A 23,933-nucleotide genomic window follows, 5' to 3' on the forward strand; every position below is an offset into this window, starting at 1 on the left:
TTTTGGGGAAGGGGGAGGGCGGAAGGGGAAGGGAGACACGTTCAGGCACAACAGGCCCTGCGGTTGGTTCATGGGCATCTGAAAGCCACGTCTGTCCCCGTGGGCCCCTCCAAGCCAGGTGTCACTGAGTTGCAGGTCACCCTCCAGCAGTGGTGTTTGGCACAGCCAGCCCCCTCCCCCAGCCCTGCTGGGGCAAGAACACCTGCTTCCTGCTAAGGTTCACTGGGTTTGAATTTGTTTTTAAATAATAATAAAGAAAGAAAAGAATGCATAATTACACAATAAGGAAAAAGGTAGGGGCACACTCAGCCCAGGGCTGCTCTCAGAACCTTCCAGTCCCTCCCGCCTTTGTTCTCTGTGCAAACAAGCACACATCATCCTCTCACGTAAAGAACTTTCCTAATCAGTGTTGTGGAAAGTTATCCTCAGCCAAACCAAACCAAGGCGCAGGAAGTGACCAGTGTTCTAGAATACTCGTCCATCTCATTCGCGAAGCTTCACCAGCCTCCGGTGTGCTAAATCTTACAGAATGCGGTTGTGGAAACCACAGAGCATCAACACTCCCTCAAACACCCACAGGGGAACAGATGGCCACAGCCCCCAGGGTGCTCGGTGAGGGCAGAGAGCCCTGGACAGGCAGTGCCCTTGCCTCGTTTGAGTCTGTGCAAAGCCCCTGGAGGTGAGGAACCACGGTTTCCACGCGCCCTGCAGGCCATGGCTGCAGACTCAAGGGCTGTGGCTCCTCTCCCACTGTCTAGAACAGCTGACAACGGGTATAGGGGAGGCAGTGGAGGGACAGGAGCCAGCAGGCAACATTACTGCAGTGGATCCAACTTCCCCACCCTTGAAGCTGTGCCTGGATTACTTCACTCAAGACAAGGTGCCTCTAGTTGGTCACAAAATAGAATCCCTTTCTATTCTAGGTCTCCACAGCATTCCATGGTGTGGCCACACCACAATCTCTTTCTCCAACCCCAGACAGACATGAAAGCCATTTCTAGACTTTGGTTGTTGTGGACAAAGCTGCAGTGAACATGAAACCCCCACGTATCATCCATGGTGAATCCACAAGTCAACAGTGGGATTAATCCATCATGTATTTCATGGGTGGAACACGGCATCCTAAAAGGTCGCAAGCCCCAGCTGTGTGCATAAGCATGGGGACGACTCACAGATGGAACTCTGAAATGGGTCAAACTAAAGCCGCGGCATCTGCAGCATGTGCTCAGGTAGCAAACATGAAGACAGGCAGAGGTGCGCACTGGGCCTGGCTGTTAGGAGAGGTGTCCATGTCAGCTCCACACATTGCCTGGGCTGGATTCCCAGGCCTGACTGCCGATTCCAGACTCCCGTCTGTGTAGACCCTGGGCAACGGCAGGTGTTGGCTCAAGTGGTTAGGTCCCTGCCACCTGCCTGGGAGGCCCGGGTTGAGTTTTTGGCTTCTGCCTGCAGCCTTAGCCGACCTCTTGGTCATGGCAGGCATTTCGGGAGTGAACCAGCAGAGGGAAGTGCTTGCTCTCTGTCCCTCTAAAATGCGTTTTAAAAAAGACATAAGAAAAGGAAGGGATGACCACAGCCCCCAGAGCAGCACATGCCTTTCAGAGACGTCGTGGCTTGCAGACTGCTGGGAATACACCTTCCCTCAACGTGGCCGGTGTGACTACAGGCATTTGCTCTGCAATTGTGTATTAAACTGTAGATTCATACTGCATATCCTTTCTGTGTTATCTGTCATCAACCAAGTTTTAAAAGCCATGAGGTGGGACTGGTGCCATGGTATAGTGGGTTGAGCCTCACCTTTCATACTGACACCCCATTTGAGCATTGGTTGGAGTCCTGACTGCTCCACTCGTGACTGAGCTTCCTGCCAACGAGCCTGGGAAAGCAGCAGCAGGCGGCCCGAGTACACCGGCCCCTGCGCCCACTTGGGAGACCTGGAAGAAACTCCTGGCTCCCGGCTTCAGACCAGCTCAGCTCTGGCTATTACAACCATTTGGGGAGTGAACTAGCAGAGGAAAGATTTCTGTGTCTTCCCTCTCTCTGTAACTGTAACTGTCTTTCCAATAAAAAATAAATATTTCAAAAAAAACACAAAAATTAAAAAGTAAAAGCCATTAAGTACAGAATAAAAATCTGTAAAAGGCATATAAGAACTTTTCATTAAAACTTATTTTTAAAAAAAAAAAATAAGGCTCGGCAGCGTGGCCTAGTGGCTAAGGTCCTCGCCTTGATCCCATATGGCTGCTGGTTCTAATCCCGGCAGCTCCACTTCCTCTCTATCTCTCCTCCTCTCAGTATATCTGACTTTGTAATAAAAATAAAATAAATCTTTTTAAAAAATACATAAACACATCGTGGTATGACTACACAATGCGAACTCACTCATTTCTACCAAACTGAGCACTCAGAAGTGGAGAAGATAGCAAAGTTTATGTAATGGGTGTGTTTTCCACAATCTCAAAAAACACCAACACATGCACGCAGAGTGCGGCCCCACGTGGACACAAAGAAAAATGCAGCGTGAGCCGAGGCGGCTCCCTGGTGATGCTGGCAGCCAGAGGCGCGCGGATTTGGGAGTTTGGCCTTTGGAATGTTGGCTTAAGCTCCATGAGCTATCTTGAGGACGGAACCCAAATGCACACATGAAACCCCTTTATGTTTCACAGACGTAGCCTGGCGTGACTTTATACCACGCTCTGGATCACCTTGTTCATAAAACCAAGTATCTAGTGAACGGTCAGCCCTGTGACGTCATGAGGCACCCACATAACTTTCCATTTAGGAGCATTTGGGTTTGCGCATTTTGGGTCGGGGTGCTCAACTTGGATATCAATACCGCAAAGATATCAATACAGCATCAGAATAAAATTCTTACTACCAACCATGTCTGTAGTGTGATCAGGAGTGGAAGACCAGGTCTGATAGCCATCTCAGGTAACCAAGAGCAGGGCTGTAGCCTGTCTGGACACCTGAGCCCACACATGTGAGGGAGCGGTGGGATCTGGCCTCTCTGGGAACATTCATGATCGTTCTGTTCATTTTACTGGAAAATCATATTTAAAAAAAAAATCAGTGTCCATGGCTAGAAAACTAGATAAATAAATGACCACATATCCCTGCCCTGGAATATTATGCAGCAGCAAAAAAAAAAAAAAAAAAAGACCAGAGAGTAGGGCTGGCGATGTGGCACAGTGGGTTCAACTGTCACCTGCAATGTCGGCAACCCATATGAGCGCTAGTTCAAACCCCAGCTGCTCCACGATCGATCTAACTCTGTTATTTTCCAAGCTAATGAATCTGGGAACAGAGCGGAAGATGGCCTAAGTGCTAGAGCCCCTCGTACAACGCGGGAGGCCCGGATGCAGTTCCTGGTTTCAGCCTGGTCCAACCTTGGCTATTGCAACCATGTGGGAAATGAACCAGCGGATGGAAGATCCTCACCTGCCACTGGAACTCCGTCCTTCAGCTATAAATTAACTTTAATTATTTATTTATTTATTGTAAAGTCAGATATACCGAGAGAGGAGGAGAGACAGAGAGGAAGATCTGTCCGATGATTCACTCCCCAGGTGACCGCAACAGCCAGCACTGTACTGATCCGAAGCCGGGAACCAGGAACTTCTTTCCGGGTCTCCCGCGTGGGTGCAGTGTCCCAAGGCTTTGGGCAGTCCTTGACTGCCTTCCCAGGCCACAAGCAGGGAGCTGGATGGGAAGTGGCCCAAATTAACTTTTTCAAAAAGAAATGGGACCGGGCCTGGCGGCGTGGCCTAGCGGCTAAAGTCCTCACCTTGAAAGCCCCGGGATCCCATATGGGCGCCGGTTCTAATCCCGGCAGCTCCATTTCCCATCCAGCTCCCTGTTTGTGGCCTGGGAAAGCAGTCGAGGACAGCCCAAAGCCTTGGGACCCTGCACCCACATAGGAGACCTGGGGGAGGATCTGGGCTCCTGGCTTCAGGTCGGCGCAGCACCAGTCGTTGTGGTCATTTGGGGAGTGAATCATCGGACAGAAGATCTTCCTCTCTGTCTCTCCTCCTCTCTCTGTATATCTGACTTTGTAATAAAAATAAATAAATGTTTTAAAAAAAAAGAAGAAATGGGACCTATATTGTGGCGTAGCCAATAAAGCTGCCACCTGTGGTGCTGGCATCCACATGGATGCTGGTTCAAGCCCTGGCTCTCCACTTCCAATCTTGTTCTCTGCTAATGTGCCTGAGAAAGCAGCAGATGACCCAAGTCCTTGGGCTCCTGCCCCCTCATGAGAGATCCAGAAGGAGCTCGTGGTCTGTGCCCCGCCCCACCCCCAGCTGTTGTGAAGTTAACCAGCAGACGAAAGATCTCTCTCTCTAACCCTGACTTTCAAATAAATAAAATAAACCGCTAAAAAGAAAAATACAAAGGGAAAAGAAGCAAAAAAGTTAAAAGGGAAAGGGAAAAAACATATAAGGAAAAGTTGTCCAATGAAAGGTGGCGGAGACTTCTGGAAGGGCAGACCAAGGGCATTGGCATGGGCCAGAGGCGGGTCTTGGGGTTCCCACTGGTGGTAAGCAGGGGCTCACAGTGCCGTTAGCATAACCCAGTGTGGGCTACACACCTTCCAGGTGTCAGCTCTCACATGCAGGTGGTAAAAACGGAACAGAGAGGGTCCAGTGTGGTAGACTAGTGGCTAAATCCTCACCTTGCAAGCACCAGGATCCCATATGGGTGCCAGTTCATATCACAGCTACTCCACTTCCCATCCAGCTCCCTGCTTGTGGCCTGGGAAAGCAGTCGAGGACGGCCCAAAGCTTTGGGACCCTGCACCCGTGTGGGAGACCTGGAGGAGGATCTGGGCTCCTGGCTTTGGATCGGCTCAGCTTCAGCTATTGCGGCCACTTGGGGAGTAAACCAAGGTTTGGAAGATCTTTCTGTCCATCATGCCTTCTCTCTGCATATCTGTCTTTCCAATAAAATCAATAAAATCTAAAAATAAATAAATAAAGGAACAGAGGGAAATACCCACCCTCAGTAGTTGAGGGGGTGCTTTTAGAAACCAGGTGAGAGGGACATCATTGAGTTGGGCTGGAAGTCACAGTCCTCCAGAAGGCAGTGTGTCTCCTAGGCCAGGACCACTAAGAATGCTATGGCAAGACGGGGACCAGGACATGCTGGACCGTGCCACCTCGGGGTCAGCTCTGCAGGAGCAGTTCTAAAGGAGACACGGTGGCCACTGCTGGCCCACGCAAGGGAGGCACCATGGTGGGGAAGCCTCAATGGCCCCTGGGCAGGAGGGGCAGCCCCTGCAGTCTCCTGCTTGGCCATATACCTGGCTCCCGGCCGCTGGGCCTTCTCTTCCTGGAACAGCTGTCCAGAGGGTAACATGACTCCAGCCAGGCCCACTAGCTCGACCGGCCTGAAGGTCAGGGCCTCTGCCCAGCCAGGACTCCCCAGGACCAAGGCAGGACCCCGTCTCCTTCTGCTGCTCTCCCTGGAGCTCAGAACCCCGAGAAACCACAAAGCAGAGGAAGCCAGCAGGTAGGGCAGTTGGGAGGGTCCAGGCCTGGCCTGCAAAGGTTGGGGGTGTCTCCAAACCCTGGTAAATCTCAGCGTTCAAGGGCATTTAGGTACCAAGAAGCCCCATCCATCAGAACATGAGGCCTAAGGACGGACAGGTCCTGGCCGGGCATCCCTCGCACTCTCTCTTCATCTTGGGAGAAGCAAGCATTAAGGCACCCAGGGGCCACTCTCGGCCCCAGGCCCGGGCCTCTGCAGGTTGCCGGGAGGGATGCTGGGTTTGGGTCTGGGTACACATGGGGCATGCCTGGCCTTCGTGAATGCTCAGAAACATTAATAACTCCTGGGGGCCCAGGATGCCTGTGGACATGAACCAAGTGCTTCCGGTGACAGGTCCCGAGCTGGGCACCCTGCATGGACACTGCCAGGCCATCCTCGGATGTCACAACAGGATCTCCAGTTTCCAGAGGACTTGGGGGAGGGCCTCAGGATGTGGGGTAGTGGGGAGGAGTGGGCACATGTGGGACTGTCACTGGTAGCTCTCTGGTTCCCAGCCTGGGATTATACGAGTGGTGGGCAGGTGACAGGGACTCCGATCAGGGCCTCTGCCCTTCAGCTTTCTCTTTTCTGCTGCAGAGGCCACACGGCTGCTCACGACCCTACCTATGGCTGAGCTCTCCCCGTCATTGCCATGGGCACCCCCAGGGGAGCACAGCTGTGGCCAGGAGCAGCAGCCTCAGGACTGTGGCGGGAAAGTCCAGGCCCTGGACCCTGGACCATGGAGGTTCCTGGAGGTGCCCTCCATTCACATAACCCCGAGCAGCGATGGGGAGTCTCCCCCCTGCACGCCAGCCTTCCAACGACGCTCGAGGAGGTCACGGAGCCTAGAGCTGGAGAGCCCATCCCAGGACAGGTCAGGCAGGGGCTGTGGGGCTGGGAGTGTTTCTCTCTCTCTCTCTCTCTCTCTCTCTCTCTCTCTCTCTCTCTCTCGGCTCAGTCTTGGGCTAGGGGGTCCTTGAGGTTGTCTCTGTTCAGGTGAATGGAGTGCGGTCTGACCCCACAAGGGCATGAATGAAGCAGAAAATTAGAAACCCAACAGAAATGGCAGCCAGGAGCGGGCGCCGGGCCTCTGGGTTGCAAACTGTGCCCAAACTACAACAGGACAGAACTGTGAACAGGGACCAGTGCCAGGCACAGGGAAAGCGTGTGTGGTTTCCTGCAATGAATGCACCATGACGTATATTTCTAAGTGGTGGCTGGAGTTGGAAGTATTTCCTGCTGTAGCTCTTCAGCAGAAAAAAAAAAAAAAGACAAACAATGACCCCTGGTCCAAGGAGATAGCAGCTGGGAAATTCAAGGTCACAGGGAGCACAGAGAACTGACATGTGCTCTGACCAGAAACATCCTGGAAGAGTAAAGAGTAAAGTCACGCGGCGCAACTTGCACATGCCTGAGGAAGAGTGTCAGGCACAAAAAAAGTCACAAATCACCCCATGGTCGCCTAACTGTAGATCCTTCTCCAGTGGGCACATCTGGGTGTCAAGCAGCACACGTTGGTGGCGTAGCAATGGGCACCTCAGAGGGCACAGCCACAGATGGGAAGTCTGGGCAGCAACTTCCTTCCAAAGGGGCACAGCGGTCCACGCCTCCTACGTACAGGTGGTGGGGAGAGGGGTACACAGGGCCCTATTTGTGTAGTCCGCACCTCAGGAGACCAGGTACTTCAAACACAAAAGGGACCAAGGGACCAAGCCAGAGGGGGGTGCAGTTGTGAGCTGCCTGTGGCTTCAGGTGCGGAGCAGGCTGGGGGCAGGATGGGGGTAGCAGGGAGGGGAGTAGAAGGAGGCTGGTGTGGGGGTACAGGATCTTGCAGGTGGAGACCCTAAATCAATTACATGGGGATATAAAAGCAAGAGAAGGGCAGTTTGGGCCTGCATCTTCCTACTCCTCCCCCTACCCCCAAAACAACCCAGGATGTTTTGGGAACGGACAAGAATGGGAAGCCTACCTGGCTGGAATGAGGTGAGCAAGGAGATAGTGGCTCGCACAGGTGGCCGCGGGTCATGGCCGCCGAGCATGGGGTGGCCACCTCCGCTGCCCCACTGGTCCAAGCAGCCACGCAGTCCCTCTTCCTTCCCCCCCCCCCCCACCGCACCCCAGCCCGAACCTGACCCTGCGCTGTGGCGTGTCCCTCGGGGCCCCTTTCCCCACGCAGGTAGTAGTAGGGAGGGGCTGGATGCCGCTGCCCCACTGCTGGACCCACTGGGGCCCCAGTCCAGCCCGCCAGCCCCACAGCGCGGATCCTAGCCTCCCTGTCTTCCCTGGCCGCTGCCCACCTTACAGGAACCCCTTGCAGATAGCCGGGGGGAGAACCGGGCTCCCCAGCTGGTCGGTGCAGGGCAGCGGCCATCAGGCAGCCCTGCAGACTCGGGGTGTCTAGGCCGCGGCGGCAGCGGGCTGCGGACGGGGGCGGCGCCGTGACGCGCGCGGGGCGGGGAGAGGAAGGGGAGTCGCTGACGCCGCGGCGGCCTCGGCGGCTCCAGCCTTTTGTGCGGCCGGCGGGGTCGGTTGGGGGCGGCGGCCGCACGGAAGGCAAGGCCGGGGCCCCTGCGGGGACGCCCGGCGCAGCCCAGCCCGGCGCGCAGCCGGGGCCTGCCGTGCCCTGCCGTACCCTGCCCTGCGGCCGGGGCGCCGCCGCCGCGCCGCATCCATGTTCGAGTAAGAACCGGGGCCGCCGGCATCGGACACCGGGCACCGGGTACCGGGCGCCGGGGAGGGGGCGGCTACGCGGGCTTGAGGTGGCACGCGGTCCCGAACTCGTACACGTGGACCTAGGTTGGAGCGGCTACGAGTTGGTGGGGTGCAGAGGAGAGACGAGGGGCGCAGCCCCTGGTGGAATGCGGGCGGCCATGGTTGGAGAGGGGGTCCCGCCGCGGGCGCACGAGACGCTGTGGGGCGCGGGTTCGGTGTGGGGGGCCTGCGAGGAGGCCGGGGTCTCCTCTTGGGTGCGGCGCGGCCTGTGGGGAGCTCCCATCACCCCGAGCTGGGCTGGTTCTCTGTCTGGGGAGGCCGGCGGTGGACCCGACGCCGGCCCGGGGTGAGGAGGGGTTGACGGGCAGCTTCCTCCCATAGCCCTGGTCAGAGTAGGGGGCTGGGACTCCCGCGTGGACCTGGTGCCGGGGGCCCGAGTTCCTCCCAGGTCGTCCACAACAATGTTTCCGATGATGAACTTGAATGTGTGTGTCCCTGTGGACAGCAGCCTGTGTTGGAGTGGGTGTGGGGATAGGGGTGGGTTCTCGTGTGTGTGAATTGCAGAAACGGCTGGGACACCCTTGTACGTGGCTGTGGGGTTGGTGATCCTGTGCGTGTGGTGTGTCTCCTTGTCCATGTGCCAGTGCAGGTTCCCCGTGTGTGTGCTGAGTCGCAGCTTTGTTGTGGGGTGCCCCTGGCTGTGCGTTTGGTGTGTGTGTGCATGTTCAGCCTGTGGCTCCGGGTGTGTGTCTAGCTGAGCTTTGCAGGGTGTACACATGTGTGCCTGTAATGTATGCCCGAGGCTTTTGTTCAGCTCCCTGTGCCAATGTAAATTACCTGTGTGTGTGTGTGGCTGTGTGACACTGCTGTGTCCCAGGCCCTGTGTGTGTGGCTGTGTGACACTGCTGTGTCCCAGGCCCGTGTGTGTGTGTGTGTGTGTAGTTTTGTATATCCATTGGTAACGTGGCCTGTGACCCTCTGTGGCTTTCTTTGTGTGTGTGGAGTGTTAGAGCAAGAGGGCGAGGCAGAGACCCCTCATGGCTCTCTGTGGGCGTGGGGTCCTCGCTCCTCAGTCTGCCCTTGACTGTGGAGGCTTCAGTGAGGATTGGCCTTTGTCCCTCCTCCACTTCATTGTAAAGATGTCCCGTGTGCACGCCATTACATGGCCACTTTACAGGTATGTCCTCAGCCCCTAGGGCCTTGGGTGTCCACGGTCGTGGGGGAGCGAGGCTGGGTTCTCTGCCCCTTGGCACTTTACACTGGCTCTCCCACCGAGGCCCCTCCCCATGGTGACCCCAGGCGAGTGCAGGGAACCTCTACCCCTCCCTGGCATCCCACTGGGCCTGTGTCTGCGTGGCTGCACCTGGACTTCTGTTGTGTGCATTGGGGGTGTGGGTGTGCTTCTGTCGCCCCCAGCAGCCCTGTGTGATTGGGGTGCAGCAGTTGTGTCTGAGTGTGACTGCTCCCTGGGCTCCACCTGCATGTGTGAGAGCAGGGAGAGAGACTTCTCCAGGCTGCAGGCAAGCGCAGTCTGCCCCTACCCTGGCTGTCTGCTACCCTTAGTGGGTTGCACTGTGTGCCTGCCCTGTGGAGGCCCAGGAAATGAGGGGTGTGGTGTCTGCGGTGCAAACCCCCACTCTGCTCTGAGTCCCCACCCCACTCCCACGCCCCCCCAGCGGTCCTCCTGGCACCCCTTTCCCTCCCCCGCAGTGGGCCTGGTAGGGCAGCCCCTTGGAACACTTCCTCTTTATTCTGCTCTGGTGAAGTAGCTGGAGGTGTGAACCTGGCCCTGTGCGTGCACTGTAGACTGGCCTCAGCTTCCTGCCCCTGAGCCCTGCCCCAGACCTGCAGCTTCCAGGTCAGGTCGGGGGGGGCAGCCCTTTCCTGTCCACCCCCATGGAGCCCACATTCCTAACTGCCCTGTGCTGCTCCTCCACTCCTCTCCCTGCCGGCCACCTTGCACCTCCTCAGCCCTACCCAGCTCCTTCATGCCCTGAACTTGATGTTCCTGCATCGGAACAGTCTTCTCCCACCCTGCCAGATCTGCGCCTTGTCCCCAGAGCTTGGCCCAAGTGAGCCTGGCGCAGCGCCGCCCCAGCCAACTCTGACAACGGAAGCCACGTCCACCCCTAGCTTTCCCGTCCTTTTTTCTCTGCTGCTCTCCAACTTCAATGTGCAGCAGTAGGCCCTCCTGGTCCTTAGCCTCCTACCAACTTCCACCCCCAGGAGATGGAGAGAGGGTCCCAGAACCTGCAAGTTGGAATAACTGTTGGGGGCTGGGGGCTGCTGGCAGCAGCAGCCCATGGCTGAGGTCAGCAGCTTCATTGCGGGGTTTGCCTGGAACTCAGAAGGACAGATCCCCACAGGCAGGGGCGGGCAGGCTGTGCAAATTGTGTCCCCAGGGCCAGGGGCAAGGTAGGTGCCCAATAGTAAGTGCCTGAGTTTGGGGCTGGTGCATGGAGACTCCTCCTGGCTGCTGAGGTCCCGTGGGGATGAGGAACACAGCGTAGTGTCTGGCACAGGGTGGAGGAAGATGACAGTGCTGTACAGACTCTGGGGCCCACACTCCATGCTGCTACTTCCTCTAAACCTGCAAGTCCAAGGTGGCCAGTGCACCCCTGGGCTGGCGGGACGACGGGGTGGGGGAGCACCTGCTGGGCTTCAAGCTCTTTGCCCGGTGCCAGGGACACTCAGAGTGAAAAGGAGAACCTAGGGGATACAGAAGTGCCCCTGGGAGACAGCAGAGGAGGAAGAGGGGAGATTGGGTGCTGGGAGAGACCCCTCTGACCTGCAGGAGGTGAGGGGTCCCTGGGCCACCTGGGAAGGAGAGTGCTGGAGTAGGAGTGAGAGGACGTTCCAGACAGGAGCCCACAGAGAGGGCTCGGGACGGGGAAGACACAGATGGAGTAGCCTGGCCTGGGCTTTTATAGGGAGGACAGACACAGGTGGCGAGCAGACCCTGTGGGCAGGGCATGAGCAGGAGATCCGGGAAGGCGGAAGCCTCGGGGGTGGCACCAGGGAGTGGCAATGGCTCCGGCCACCAGCAGTGCAGCTTTTGTGTTCATTTATTTGGCTCCACAAATGCTTTTTCTTAGTCAGCAAGTACTTTGAAAAGTTTTGGGGGTGGGGGTAGAGGTGGAACTGAAAGATACATTTATTTTTGCTGCAAAATGTTGCCATTTTGTGTCTAGTTTTCTTTTCATCCTCCGCATTTTCCTCATGAAGTTTTGGAAGGCCCCATTGTATACAAGTTGTATACACGCACCTTCAAGATTTTTTCATACCAACAGAAGCTTCTCTTTAAATTCCGTTTTGCAGGAGCTTTTTGAAATACCTTGGTGTCACACAGAGATGCTCCACTGTGTTCTGGGTGGGGTGGGGGACAGGGTGGTGACCTCAAAACACCCAGGCCCATCCGCAGGGCGACCGCAGATGTACGTACTAAGCAGACCTGTCATAGGATGTGGGGTGGCAAGTGCTGAGGTCTGAAACTAGAGACAAGCCCAAGGTGCCCTGCACCCTAGATTGAATTGGGGGACGGCTCCTGGCTGGGCTTGTGCCCCTGCAAACATCGGGCCATGCGTCCTGTGGCGAGCGGCCCTCACGGTGCGCCTCACTTTCTCTTCCTCCAGGATGGCAGGGACGATAGCATCGAATGTTAGGTGATGTTTGCAGAATAATAAAGTTTATCCTACAGAGAACTTAACAGCAGTTCCTGATAAGGAGCCAGCGGTGCATGTCGCTTGAAAGTTGCCGATTGGCAGCCCTGTGGCCCTGCTGACACGTGATGTTTGTCCAGTCACAGAGTGTTCTGTTTGCTCGGCCTCCGCCTTCTCACCGTTTCTCCAAGAGCAGGAGTTGCCGTTGCTGCCGCGGCTCGCGGTCTGTGCTCACGCAGCTGGTGCGGGAATGCCACCGCCTCCTGTGTAGAGTGCTGGGGACAGACACAGTGGCAACCAAGACCTCCTAAAGTTCACACTCCGGGGCAGGCAATTAAGAAAGTGACTATGCCAACAAGGCAAGTTTAGAGAGAGTGGGGTGTGACCGGTTAGACAGTGAGCCAATGCCTGGCCAGTAGGCAGACATGTGGCCCGAGGCCTTGACCTGGACTGAGGCTGGAAAGTACAAGGTACTGCAGGAGGCTGAGACCCCTGGAATGGAGCAGGAAGAGCGTGACAACAGGGAGGACCCAGTCACTGAGACCTTGGCCATGGTCAAGACTTTGGGCTTTTAGCTGGAGCAGGGTGCAGTCTTGGGCAGAGCTCTGAGCCTGGAGGAAGGACCCTGACCTGACTCAGGTGTTCCGCAGGCTCCCATTGGTGGGGAGGAGGTGAGAAGGCCTGGAAGCCGGGGCAGGAAGAAGCAGGCGTATTGCGAGTATGGGAAACAGATCTCGGAGCTGTTGGGTTTCGGTTAGGAATGAGACATGAAGGAAAGAAACACAGGAAGAGAGGCTTTACAGTTTGTTTTCCCTTGAGACAGCTGAACAGGGGTGGGTTGGCATGGGGGGAGTGGGAGGAGTCTGTTCCATCAGTAGTGAAGGCCTGAGTGATGTGTTGAGTTCTGAAGCCTGGCAGGTGCTTCGGAGCCTTGTGGTGTAGCTGGCCCTGTTGAAAGTACTTCCTGTTATGAAAACAACCAGCCGAGGCTGTGTGTCTGTCATCCTGGATTGTACATGAAGTGACCAGGGCACCTGCTACGAGCTGCACTGCTTGGAAGTGGAGTGGGGTGGCTGGAGTTGGAGGGGTGGTGAGCAGGTGTTGGCTGAGACGGCTCTGTGTGTGGGTGGGTAGATCAGAATCAGTGGGCTGCTGGATGGGCCAGCGGATGTGGTCCTGACCCAGACCCCAGCAAGTGTTCCCCAATAGCACCCGTTTTCTCTCCCTGCCCCCAGCACCACCCCACATTCTGGCCGGAGCACTCCCAGCAGCTCCCCATCTCTGCGGAAGCGGCTGCAGCTTCTGCCCCCAAGCCGGCCCCCGCCTGAGGCAGAGGCAGGCAGCATGGTGGAGAAAGGGTCAGACAGCTCCTCGGAGAAGGGGGCAGTGCCCGGGACCCCCAGCACCCAGAGCCTGGGTAGCCGGAACTTCATCCGCAACAGCAAGGTGGGTGCCAGCCCGGGTTGGGGGGCTGGGAGGATGGGAGGGCCATGGGGGCACTCATTCTGACCCTTATCCCTTCTCTTGCAGAAGATGCAGAGCTGGTACAGCGTAAGTGTGGGCAGAGGGGGTAAGTGGGAGGCAGAGGATGGGTGCCAAGACGAACAGACCCAGGGTCACAGCTTCTGCGGCTGACAGGTGCTGTGTGAGCCTGGGGCAGTCGCTTAACCTTCGCAGGCCATCCCCACCTAGCCTGGCTTCATAAATGACATAGCAGTGCCCCAGGCACCAGGTTGAGGGGCAGGGGTGGCTTGGGGAAGAAGACAGGAAGTGGCCACCATCGTCATGGTGACCCAAGCCAGCAGTGGGATAAACACTGAGTCCCCCAGAGCCCCCATAGGCTAAGGAGACAGTGGGAGGTGGGGGACAGGGCTTAGCAAGGGCAGAACTGACAGCGTGCCCGCCCCCCACACTGCCTGCAGATGCTGAGCCCCACGTACAAGCAGCGCAACGAGGACTTCCGGAAGCTGTTCAGCAAACTGCCGGAGGCCGAGCGGCTCATTGTGGGTGAGGCCAGTGCCCCAGGCCCACCGTTCACCCCTGTCCCCACCCCACGCTGTGGTCCCACCATGCAGCCACTGACTCCAGTGGGCCTCGTCTCTCCCCTTGGTTATTCTCAGATTACTCCTGTGCCCTGCAGCGTGAGATCCTCCTCCAAGGCCGCCTCTATCTCTCGGAGAACTGGATCTGCTTCTACAGCAACATCTTCCGCTGGGAGACCACAGTGAGGCCCCGGGCATGGGGAAGTGTGGTGGCAGGGTGGGATTCCAGCCCCTCTGACCTGCCACCTTGCGCCCCACAGATCTCCATCCAGCTGAAAGAAGTGACGTGTCTGAAGAAGGAGAAGACGGCCAAGCTGATCCCCAACGCCATCCAGATCTGCACAGAGAACGAGAAAGTGAGCTGGGAGGAGCCCTGCCCCTGCCCCTCCAGATCCCCCATGCTCCTCCCAGCATGGTGCAGCCATGCCCCACTGGAGACTGCATCTGCCAGGCCCTGGTCTGGCAGTGCTGCAGGGCATCTGGGATCAGGGCCTGGATACCTCCACTCCTCACAAGCCCCTTACCCCCTGCTTCTGCTTACTGCTCACAGGATGACGTATCATCAGTGGCCACGCAAGAACGGGAAGGGCGGGGGGGGGGAGGAATGCCTAGCCCACAGCCTTTGGTGTGGTGTTGGTCATGGGTAGGTCCACCTATCACTGCCAGGGACCAGGGTGGCCTGACAAGGGGCCCTGCCCATCAAGGGCCAGCCCCAGCCCAGAGGCTGGCGCTGAGGAAGGCCACGGCTACCGTCTTATCCCGGGGACACCAGCCTGTGCATAGGACTGGCATGGGGTCTGTGTTGTGTGCAGTGGATGCTGGGAGGAGTGAGGGGAGGTTTCAGGAAAGGGGTTGCTGCAGACAGAATGCCTCCCGCCACTTGCCCTGTTCTCCACCTGCAGCATTTCTTCACCTCCTTTGGGGCCCGTGACCGCTGCTTCCTCCTCATCTTCCGCCTCTGGCAGAACGCGCTCCTGGAAAAGGTAGGTTTGAGGGCGACCTGGGCTGGAACACCCACAGGCTCCGGGCTGGGTGCACCTGCAGCTTCCTCCATGGCCACCACCAGGAGGCAGTCACGAGCTGCTGTGCCTGGCCCCTGAACAGGGGCCGTAGTAAAGAAAGAGGAATTGGTGTGAACCACTCAGGGTTCACCCCTGAGGCTGGGGCAAGGGTTCCCTGCCCACACGTGAAGATGAGGAGGATGGACATGTGCTGCGATGTCATTGCACAGGTCGGCCAGTTCCTGCAGCTGTACCATGTGGTCCTGTCCTAGTGGGGTGGTGGAGTTGTTCTTGTCCCTAGGGACAGGGCTGCAGCTGTGGCTGCCCCTGGGAGCCAGGATGTTAGAGGATCCCATTCAGAAGCCTGAGGGAGGTGGGGCAGTCACCAAGGAGGGTGAAGACAGAGGCACTGCAGTCCCATCCCTGGGGCAGGCCACTGAACCCCAAGGTCCAGCCGGTTCCACCCCTGCTTCCCAGGACCCAGAGGAACTGCTCAGGAATGCCGGCTCTTAAAGAGGCTGGAGAGCCCAGGAGGTAGCTCCCAGGCTCCCACGTACTGGAGCAGCACCTCCGGAATCACATCACAGGGTTGCCACTGCCTGGTTGTACGACCGCAGGCATCTCGCTGTGTGTGTGTCTGCAGTGTGGTCCGGAGCAAAGGTGCTGTTGGCACCTGCTGTCCAGCAGGGCTGGGGAGTGGATGAGTGCACTAAGGTGAAGGGGCTGAAAGAACACCAGCTGCTGCTGTCACCATCGCTCTTATATCAGCATCCCTGCCCAGCTGCTCTGTCCAGGGCTCGCTGAAGGCCCCGGGCTCAGCAGGACAGCCCAGGAGGCATGAGGGCGTTGGCTCATCAGGCTGGAATCCCAGACTTCATGGTGGTCACTCATATGAACTCAGGCATGAGTCTCCACATTCTTCACTGTACCCATGGGACCCATAATGGGGCCAGAGTGATAAGGGTAGTGGGAAGGTCTGAGGCCCCAGGCGCCACCCTCTCCAGGGTGGGTCCAAGCAGGTGGCTTCCTAGGGAGCCCGGCTGGTGCTAGAAGTCGTGCTCCTCCTGGTGGTAGCCAGGGGAACTGCTGACCTGGCAGGGAGGGCTCTGGACAAGAACTGACCCTAAGCTCATACCTCGTCAGACCCTGAGTCCCCGGGAGCTCTGGCACCTGGTGCATCAGTGCTACGGCTCGGAGCTGGGCCTCACCAGCGAGGATGAGGACTATGTCTGCCCCTTGCAGCTGAATGGTCTCGGGTGAGCCATGACAGGGGTTGTGTCAAGTGGACCAAGGTGGGTGTCTGGAAGACCCAGGAAGGGATGTGGGGTCACAGGGACCCAGCAGTCCCTCCACTTCCCTTCTGCAGAAGCCCCAAGGAGGTGGGAGATGTGATTGCCCTGAGCGACATCGCCCCATCGACCGCAGGGGCTGCTGACCGCAGCCAGGAGCCAAGCCCCGTGGGCTCACGCCGTGGCCGCCTCACCCCCAATCTCTCCCGCGCCAGCAGCGACGCAGACCATGTGGTGAGCAGGAGGGTGCTGGGCATGGGGTGGGAGAGAGGGTCACACAGGAGAAGGGAAGGGGAGGGGGCGAGGGACAGGTCAGAAGTGGGCAGGTGGGGAAAAGGACTGAGCCAAAGGGGGAGTAAAGTAGGGGAGGGGCAGAAGGCGCAGGCAGGAGCGTGATGTACAGGGGAGACGGAGGTGGGCAAGGCTGGATGAGGCCCCTCTGTGCAGGCGGAGGAGGACAAGGAGGAGCAGACCGACAGCCAACCCGACGCATCCTCCAGCCAGACAGCCACCCCGGTGGTGGAGCCCCCGAGCACAGAGCCCAGCCCGCCTGCCGGGCCCACCTCCCTGGGCCCCTTGGACCTGCTGCCCAGTGAGGAGCTGCTGACGGACACCAGTAACTCTTCTTCATCCACCGGGGAGGAGGGTAAGGCTGCTACCCCTGCTGATCCTGGCTCATGGGACTGAAATCATGGGCACTGGGCAGGGGTGCTGTTCAAACTGCTGGCTAGACGTCTGTGCCAGCCTCTGCTTGGTGTGCCCCCGGCAGGGTGCATAAGACACAGACGTGGAATGCAGAGGGCTGGGGTTCTAGTCTTGGCCATGCCACTGTGAGAAAGTCGTGTTACCTCTCTGGTCCTTATTTTGGCCATTTGAAAAACGGAGTTGCCATCCTACTAATAACACCTGTGTCATGGGGTTGCTACATTGGTGCGTGCAGGATGCTTAGGCCAATTACTAAAGTGTCAGCTGGGGTTTTTTCCTGTTATTGTTGTTAGTGTAAGAATTCCTTTAGTGTGTGCCCACTGATTCTCAGGTGGCCTGTGCACCTTATTGGGGCATAGATGGCCCTGGCCTGGCCTGACAAACCTAGCAGACAGAAAGTGCCAGGGTGCTTTTCCAAGTGGCGAACACCCTGGGGTTGACTCTGATTGGCTCAGAAATGGGCACATTCTCCAAGCTGAACCAATCAGTGCCTGAGCACTGCTGGCCCTTGATCCCAATTGGCTGGGCCTGGGGGCAGGGTATGCCCAGCCCAGGGGTGCAGTCCTAGGCAAGGGCTGCAGGGGGTGTGGGGAGCATGAGCCCACCTTAAGCTAATCCCTCTGGGAGGGAGCTGGGTCTGTCAGTCTGCCCCACAACATTGCAGGCCCTTGTCTGTCTCGCAGCTGACCTGGCTGCCCTGCTGCCTGACCTCTCTGGCCGGCTCCTCATCAACTCTGTGTTCCACGTGGGCGCCGAGCGGCTGCAGCAGATGCTGTTCTCGGACTCGCCCTTCCTCCAGGGCTTCCTGCAGCAGTGCAAGTTCACAGGTTAGGAGGTGGGGCTGGGGGACCCTAAGTGTGGTGGTAGGGGAGGTATGGTGATGGTTCCCACGTTACAGGGACTGCCTAAGAACCCCCTGGTTATTACCAGAGCGGTGCCTAGAACGGCATAGACACAAAGTGCTCAGTAAGGGCTTACAGGGCTGGGAGAGGCCAGGGGAGGGGGTAGGTCTCTATGACAGGTGTCAGGGAAGGATGCTGGGAGGAGAGGAAATCCAAACGGACCCTGCAGGAAGAGGAGCTTCCGGGAGGGCGTATGGAGAGGAACCCCCGGAGGCTGAACCAGAGAGGCCCTTGCCATGGGGCATTGGAGAAGGGGGCTCCAGCAGAGGAGCCCATGGGTCTGTGTGTGTTGTTGGAAAGACCCTCTCCGAGGCGCCCGGGAGACTGGCTCCTGTGGGTGGAAATGGCTGGTGCCCGGGGAGTCTTGCCCGTCAGTCTGAGGAAGGCAGACTGTCTCTGGGGCACTGGGAAGCCATGGACTGTTCTAGGCAGATAAGGCAGAGGCTATCCCAGGACTGGATATGGAGAGCAACACCAGGCAACCCAGAAGGGACCCTAGGCTGGCCAGGCTGGGCTAAAACAGGGGCAGTACTTAGAACTGCTAGTAGGCAGGGGCAGGGGACACAGGGCCCAGGACATTGGGTATATCTGAGGGGAGATGGTGAAGCCTGTGTGTGGGCGTGGGGGGCCAGGGATCTGAGGGCTTTCCTGGAACATGGTTGGAAGATTGTAGGTCCATGGGTCAGATTCTCATGGGAGGAGCCAGGGCTGGTCCCAATGAGAGTGGGAGGGAGTTGAAGCCACATGAGTGACTGAGCCCACTCCTGGCTGGCAGGTGGGGCTGCAAGGAGAGGGGTAAGGAGGGGTTAGGGACACAGGCCAGAGAATGGGAACCTGCAGCCCTGGGGCATGGCCACCTTATCCTGCTCTTGCCCCCCCACCCCCAGATGTGACTCTGAGCCCATGGAGCGGGGACAGCAAGTGCCACCAGCGCCGAGTACTGACCTACACCATCCCCATTAGCAACCCGCTGGGCCCCAAGAGCGCCTCCGTGGTGGAGACACAGGTAGGCCAGGCACAGGGTGGCCTAGGCAGGTAGGACGTTTGGTGGCCAAGGCAGCAGGAGGCCCTGACTCCCCAACCCCTGCGCTCTTGCTCCACAGACGCTGTTCCGGCGCGGCCCACAGGCAGGCGGCTGTGTGGTGGACTCGGAAGTGCTGACCCACGGCATACCCTACCAGGACTACTTCCACACTGCCCACCGCTACTGCATCCTGGGGCTGGCCCGGAACAAGGCCCGGCTCCGGTGAGTGGGGCTAGCCACGGTGCACGGGCTCCAGCTTGGCAGAGCGGCGTTTCCTTGCTCATCACAGGGGAGAGGGCTGGAGAGAGCGAGGGACCCCGGGTTCAAGGGAACATCTGGTCGTCAGCCTCTAAGCATCTTCCATGTGCCTGGGGTGGGCTCCCCGGGCCGGCGTGGGGGCTGGGTCCAGAGCGGAGGAATCTCCCTGGGGAGTTCGTGGTCTGCTGGGGAACTGAACAGTGGAAGAGCAGTGGAGACAGACCTGCCCAGCATGCCCTGGGAGGTGCGGTGGGGGTGCATGCTAAATACAAGACTCAGGGCAGGGGCTTCTGAGAAGGAAAAAGTTCACTAAGAACCTGAACAGGGAGGGTAGTTCTGGGGTGTGCCCAGGCAAAGGCCTAGGCTGCCCAGAGTGGCTGGGGCAGTGAAGGTGAGGGTGAGGTTGCCAGGAAGCCGCAGGTGGTGTCTGGCTGTGTGAGGTGTAGCCAAGGCTGAGCTGCCAGCCCAAGGACTTTGATCTAACTCAGGAGCCCCTGTACTCCCTCTGGCTGCAGCTTATAGGGGCAGGGATGAGAGCAGGTGACCAAGGGAGGCGGTTGTGGATGAGAAGGCTCTCTGGACAGCCATGGAGTATCCGGCCTGGAAGGCTGGAAGGCCAGAGAACCCGTGAGACCCCATCATGTAGCAGCCAGGTTGGGGGAAGTGGGGAGGACAGGTCAAGCAGGCAGAACCAGACAGGGGCTGAGAGGAGCCTGAGCCCCCCACTTTGGAGGGCATCCAGGGAAGCCATGGGCATCTGTCCACATTGGTTTTGTGGGTGAGGGACAGAGGGCCCACCCTGTGGCGGGACATTGGAGGCTGAGGCACGCCCCGGCCCCGCCCTTGTGCACCCACCCAGCGTGTCCTCCGAGATCCGCTACCGGAAGCAGCCGTGGAGCCTTGTGAAGTCCCTCATTGAGAAGAACTCGTGGAGTGGCATTGAGGATTATTTCCACCACCTGGGTAAGGGGGTTGGCGGCTTGCTGTGCACATGCACAGGGAGGGAGGCACAGGTCCTGCCCTGGTGAGGACCCACCCTCCCTGCCCACCACAAGCCTCTTGTCCGTCTCCACAGAGCGAGAGCTCTCCAAAGCAGAGAAGCTTTCCCTGGAGGAGGGTGGCAAGGAGGCCCGGGGGCTGCTGCCAGGCCTGCGGAGGCGAAAGCGACCCCTGAGCTGGAGAGGTCACAGCGATGGGCCCCAGCACCCGGAACCCGAGCCTGGGGCACGGGCTGGCCTGCACCCCTCAGGTACGCACGCATGCAGCTGGCTGGTGGCGCCTGGGTGGATGGGATCACCAGGCTGGAGTGCCTGACCCGGGCTGCTGTTTTGCAGGCTCCCTTAGCTCCCGTTTCTCTGAACCAACCATGGACCAAGGCCCCGGGGCAGGCATCCCCAGTGCCCTGGTGCTCATCAGTGCTGTGTGAGTGAGGCCAACCTGGAGGACTCCGTGCTGTGCCTGAGCTGGGTCCTGTTGGGGACGGGCTGGGACCAGCAGCCCTGGGGCAGGGCGATGGGGCCAGGATTGGGTAGGCTCAGGCAAAGGGTAGTGCAAGGTGGTGGGACTGTGGGAGGCCAGTGAGACTCTCTGTTTGGTCTGACAAGTGGGCAGTGAGGAGCCCTGCCAAGGCCTGCGATGAGAAGCAATGGGGGACCAGGACTGTAGGTGTGCCATGATGGGCATGAGGGGGATACCCTGAGGAACTGGAAGTGACGCCAGGGCTGACCCTGGCAGGTGAAGGTCAGCCTGCATCTGGGGAACCAGGGCCTCTGACCTGCTCAGCTCCATGTTGCCAGTCAAGGGTGGGGGTGAGGGGGCGAGGTGGGGGGCGGCCAGTGCATTCTGGCTCTCACCTCTCTGTCTCCTCCTGGCTGCCTTGCAGGATCTGTGTGAGGTAGGGTCCCCCATCTATGCCTGTGTCCCTTCCCTGATCTGGGCCCCTGGTTGCAACAGCTGCCCACCTAACTCCCCCAGGGAGGTGACCTGGGGCCCCAGCCACCAAGGCCTGGGGCTATGTGACCCTGTGCAAGTTTCTTGCCTCCCCCTGGAAAGGGGGTGACCATGGTGCCCTTCAAGGCATCATATGTATGCGTTGGGGAAAGAGGGGATCACAGAACTCTCAGGCTGGGTCCCTGGACACTGACCTCTGACCCCTCCCCAGCCTCATCGTCCTCATCGCCCTCAACGCCCTCCTCTTTTACCGCCTGTGGTCTCTGGAGAGGACGGCCCACACCTTTGAGTCCTGGCACAGCCTGGCCCTGGCCAAAGGGTGAGTGGGGGGCCCTGGGGCGCTGGATCCTCCCCCTGACACACCAGAGACAGACCTCAGAAGGCTAGGGCTCCCAGCTCAGGCCCCGTGTCCTCATCCCTGTCCCTGCAGGAAGTTCCCCCAGACAGCCACAGAGTGGGCGGAGATCCTGGCCCTGCAGAAGCAGTTCCACAGCGTGGAGGTACACAAGTGGAGGCAGATCCTGCGAGCATCTGTGGAGCTCCTGGACGAGGTAGGGGCAGTGTGGACTGGAGACCCTGCAAGGCGACTGAGGGGCGGGGCGGGTCACTGGGTTGGAAGCAATAAGCGTTTTGGAGAGAAGCCCAGAGGTCTCCCTTGAACCCCCGCCCTTGACCCTGCTCATCCTGGATGGACAGCCTGGCTCCCAAGGCAGGGGCTGCAGCTCCAAAGCACTCGCCCTTGTCGACTGCTGGGGTCACCTGCTCTCTCCCTGTGCTCCCAAACCCCTCCTCACAGTGGCCTGGGGAAGGCTGGCTCCTCTCCCCTCCCCACTTCAGGGTGATGGACACCACCTGGTCAGAGTGAGAGAGGGACTCTCCGGTTGATCCAGCCACTCCCTGTTCAGACCTGTTCAAATCCTAGTGCGTGACCTGATGTGGGCAACCTTGACCATGTGGCCATAGGCCACCTGCTCTGTACATGGGGCAGCGACGCATGGCCCATCACCTGACAACCGCTGAGAGATGCCAACAGCTCTCTGCCCGCTCTAGGACTCACCTGCACTTGCCCTAGCCTGGGCTCTGGGTGTGTGTCCAGGCTGATCCTGGGCCTGCTACAGAGGACACCTCCCTGGGGGCCAAGGCCACCCAGACTGTGACCCCAGGCTCCCTGCCTCCTGGGCCTGCACAGAGCCCCTTCCGGGGTGCGGTGTGGTTGACCTTGGGTGAGGCCAGGGCTGTAGCCTGTCCACTGGGGGAAAGAGGGGTGGCGGGGAGGAGTACACCGCCCCCACTGCCCCCTCCTCCCTGCAGATGAAGTTCTCTCTGGAGAAGCTGCATCAGGGCATCGCAGGCTCGGACCCTCCCTTCGACACTCAGCCGCAGCCTGACGACTCCTTCTCCTGAGGACTGGGGGGGCCCTGTGGCCATCCTGGATGGACACACACAGCCCCGGCGGCCACTGCTGGCACAGTGTGAGCGCCGGAAACCTCCCGGTGGTCCGGCCAGGGCTCACGCTGCCACCGCCGCCACCGCCACCAACCTCGTGGGGACCACAGAACCAAGATGCACTTTAGACCGGCGTGTGCAAGTCCAGCCTGCCACTGCCTGCCCGGCCGTGGGCGGTCCCCCCACTAACTTATTTTGCCTGGCTGGGGTTGTAGGGAAGGTGTGTCCTAGGTGCACGACTCCTTCAGCTCTGGGTTTAATGTATTATATTTATTGGGGGCCGACAGAGCCCCAATAAAGGGTTGGAAATAGCTGTGGCAGTGCCTGTAGATCCCTCGCACACAGATCCTGCAGGAGTGGGGAGGGGCTCTGAAACCACCACCTGGCCTCCTCAAGGATCCAAAGAAGTACTTCCAGGGCCAACCCCAGGCCACGTGGGCTGTGGCCCAGTCCTGCCTCTCAGTAGTCCTACCGTCATCTGGACCAGGTTGGTCCTCACGTCTCCACCAATGAGCGTCACCCCAGCACCTGTCGCTCAGAGTGATGGGGAGTGCAAGGTATGGCCTATGGCCTCAGCAGCTCCCAGAGACTTGATGCCAAAGCCACCTGCTAGACTCTACCCTTGGAGGTGAGGAGCCAGCAGGTGTGGGGCAGGCCTGGGACTCTGCGTTTCTAACCAGGTCCTCAGGGGTTCTGACTGTGCTCTCAGGGACTACGCTGAGAGGCAAGGTTCTTGCCACCCTTCAGAAACACACACTGGCCCATGCAAGCAGTGAGTTACGAGACAAACACGGCCCAGTCAGGGAGGACTTCAGCTCACACTCAGGATTGGGGCCGGAAAGAGGGGCCTGGAACAGGGATTGGGCAGAGGGCAGGGGAGGCTGGCTTCTGCCTATGTGATCCCAGAGAGCTACCCACACTCTGGGCCTCAGTCTCCCAGCCTGTAAGATAGATATCACGTTGGCACCTACCATGTTGGAGGAACTGAGTTATTTTCTTAAAGGTTTATTTATTTTTAATTGGAAAGGCAAGTCTGCAAAGAGAAAGATCTACTAGCCCACTCTGTAAATTGCTAGGTTGGCTGGAGCCAATCTGGAGCCAGGAGTTTCTTTTGGGTCTCCCATATGGGTACAGGAGCCCAAGGACTGGTGCCATCTTCCACTGCCTTCCTAGGTCATAAGCAGGGAGCTGGATTGGAAGTGGAACAGCTAGGACACAACCAGTGCCCATGTGGGATGCTGGCACCGAAGGCAGAGGATTAGCCTACCATGCCACAGAGCCAACCCCATGAGTGAGTTATCACTCAAGAGCCCATAGTAGGCCATCCATCCATGAGACTGTCAGGCTGTCAGTAGGTCTGCTGCCAAGGCTTGTCCTCGGCGTGCCCCCATTCCCCAGCCCCCACAGGAGGAAAAG

General features: G+C 58.7%; 1 protein-coding gene across 1 annotated transcript; it reads left to right on the top strand.

Moving 5' to 3' along the window:
- Positions 1-8,034: 8,034 nt before the first annotated feature.
- On the top strand, positions 8,035-22,828 carry GRAMD1A (GRAM domain containing 1A). The gene is made up of 19 exons (XM_036492642.2): positions 8,035-8,208; positions 13,136-13,346; positions 13,431-13,451; positions 13,823-13,907; positions 14,021-14,124; positions 14,203-14,298; positions 14,845-14,925; positions 16,087-16,199; positions 16,310-16,466; positions 16,680-16,878; positions 17,621-17,764; positions 18,727-18,845; positions 18,943-19,085; positions 19,981-20,084; positions 20,197-20,370; positions 20,456-20,543; positions 21,283-21,390; positions 21,502-21,622; positions 22,383-22,828. The coding sequence occupies exons 1-19, from the start codon at positions 8,201-8,203 to the stop codon at positions 22,473-22,475; spliced, it is 2,169 nt and encodes a 722-aa protein (XP_036348535.1). The 5' UTR covers positions 8,035-8,200; the 3' UTR covers positions 22,476-22,828.
- The last annotated feature ends 1,105 nt before the right edge of the window (positions 22,829-23,933 follow it).

The sequence above is a fragment of the Ochotona princeps genome, chromosome 16 (genome assembly GCF_030435755.1).
Source record: "Ochotona princeps isolate mOchPri1 chromosome 16, mOchPri1.hap1, whole genome shotgun sequence".
In the NCBI taxonomy this organism is placed as follows: domain Eukaryota; kingdom Metazoa; phylum Chordata; class Mammalia; order Lagomorpha; family Ochotonidae; genus Ochotona; species Ochotona princeps.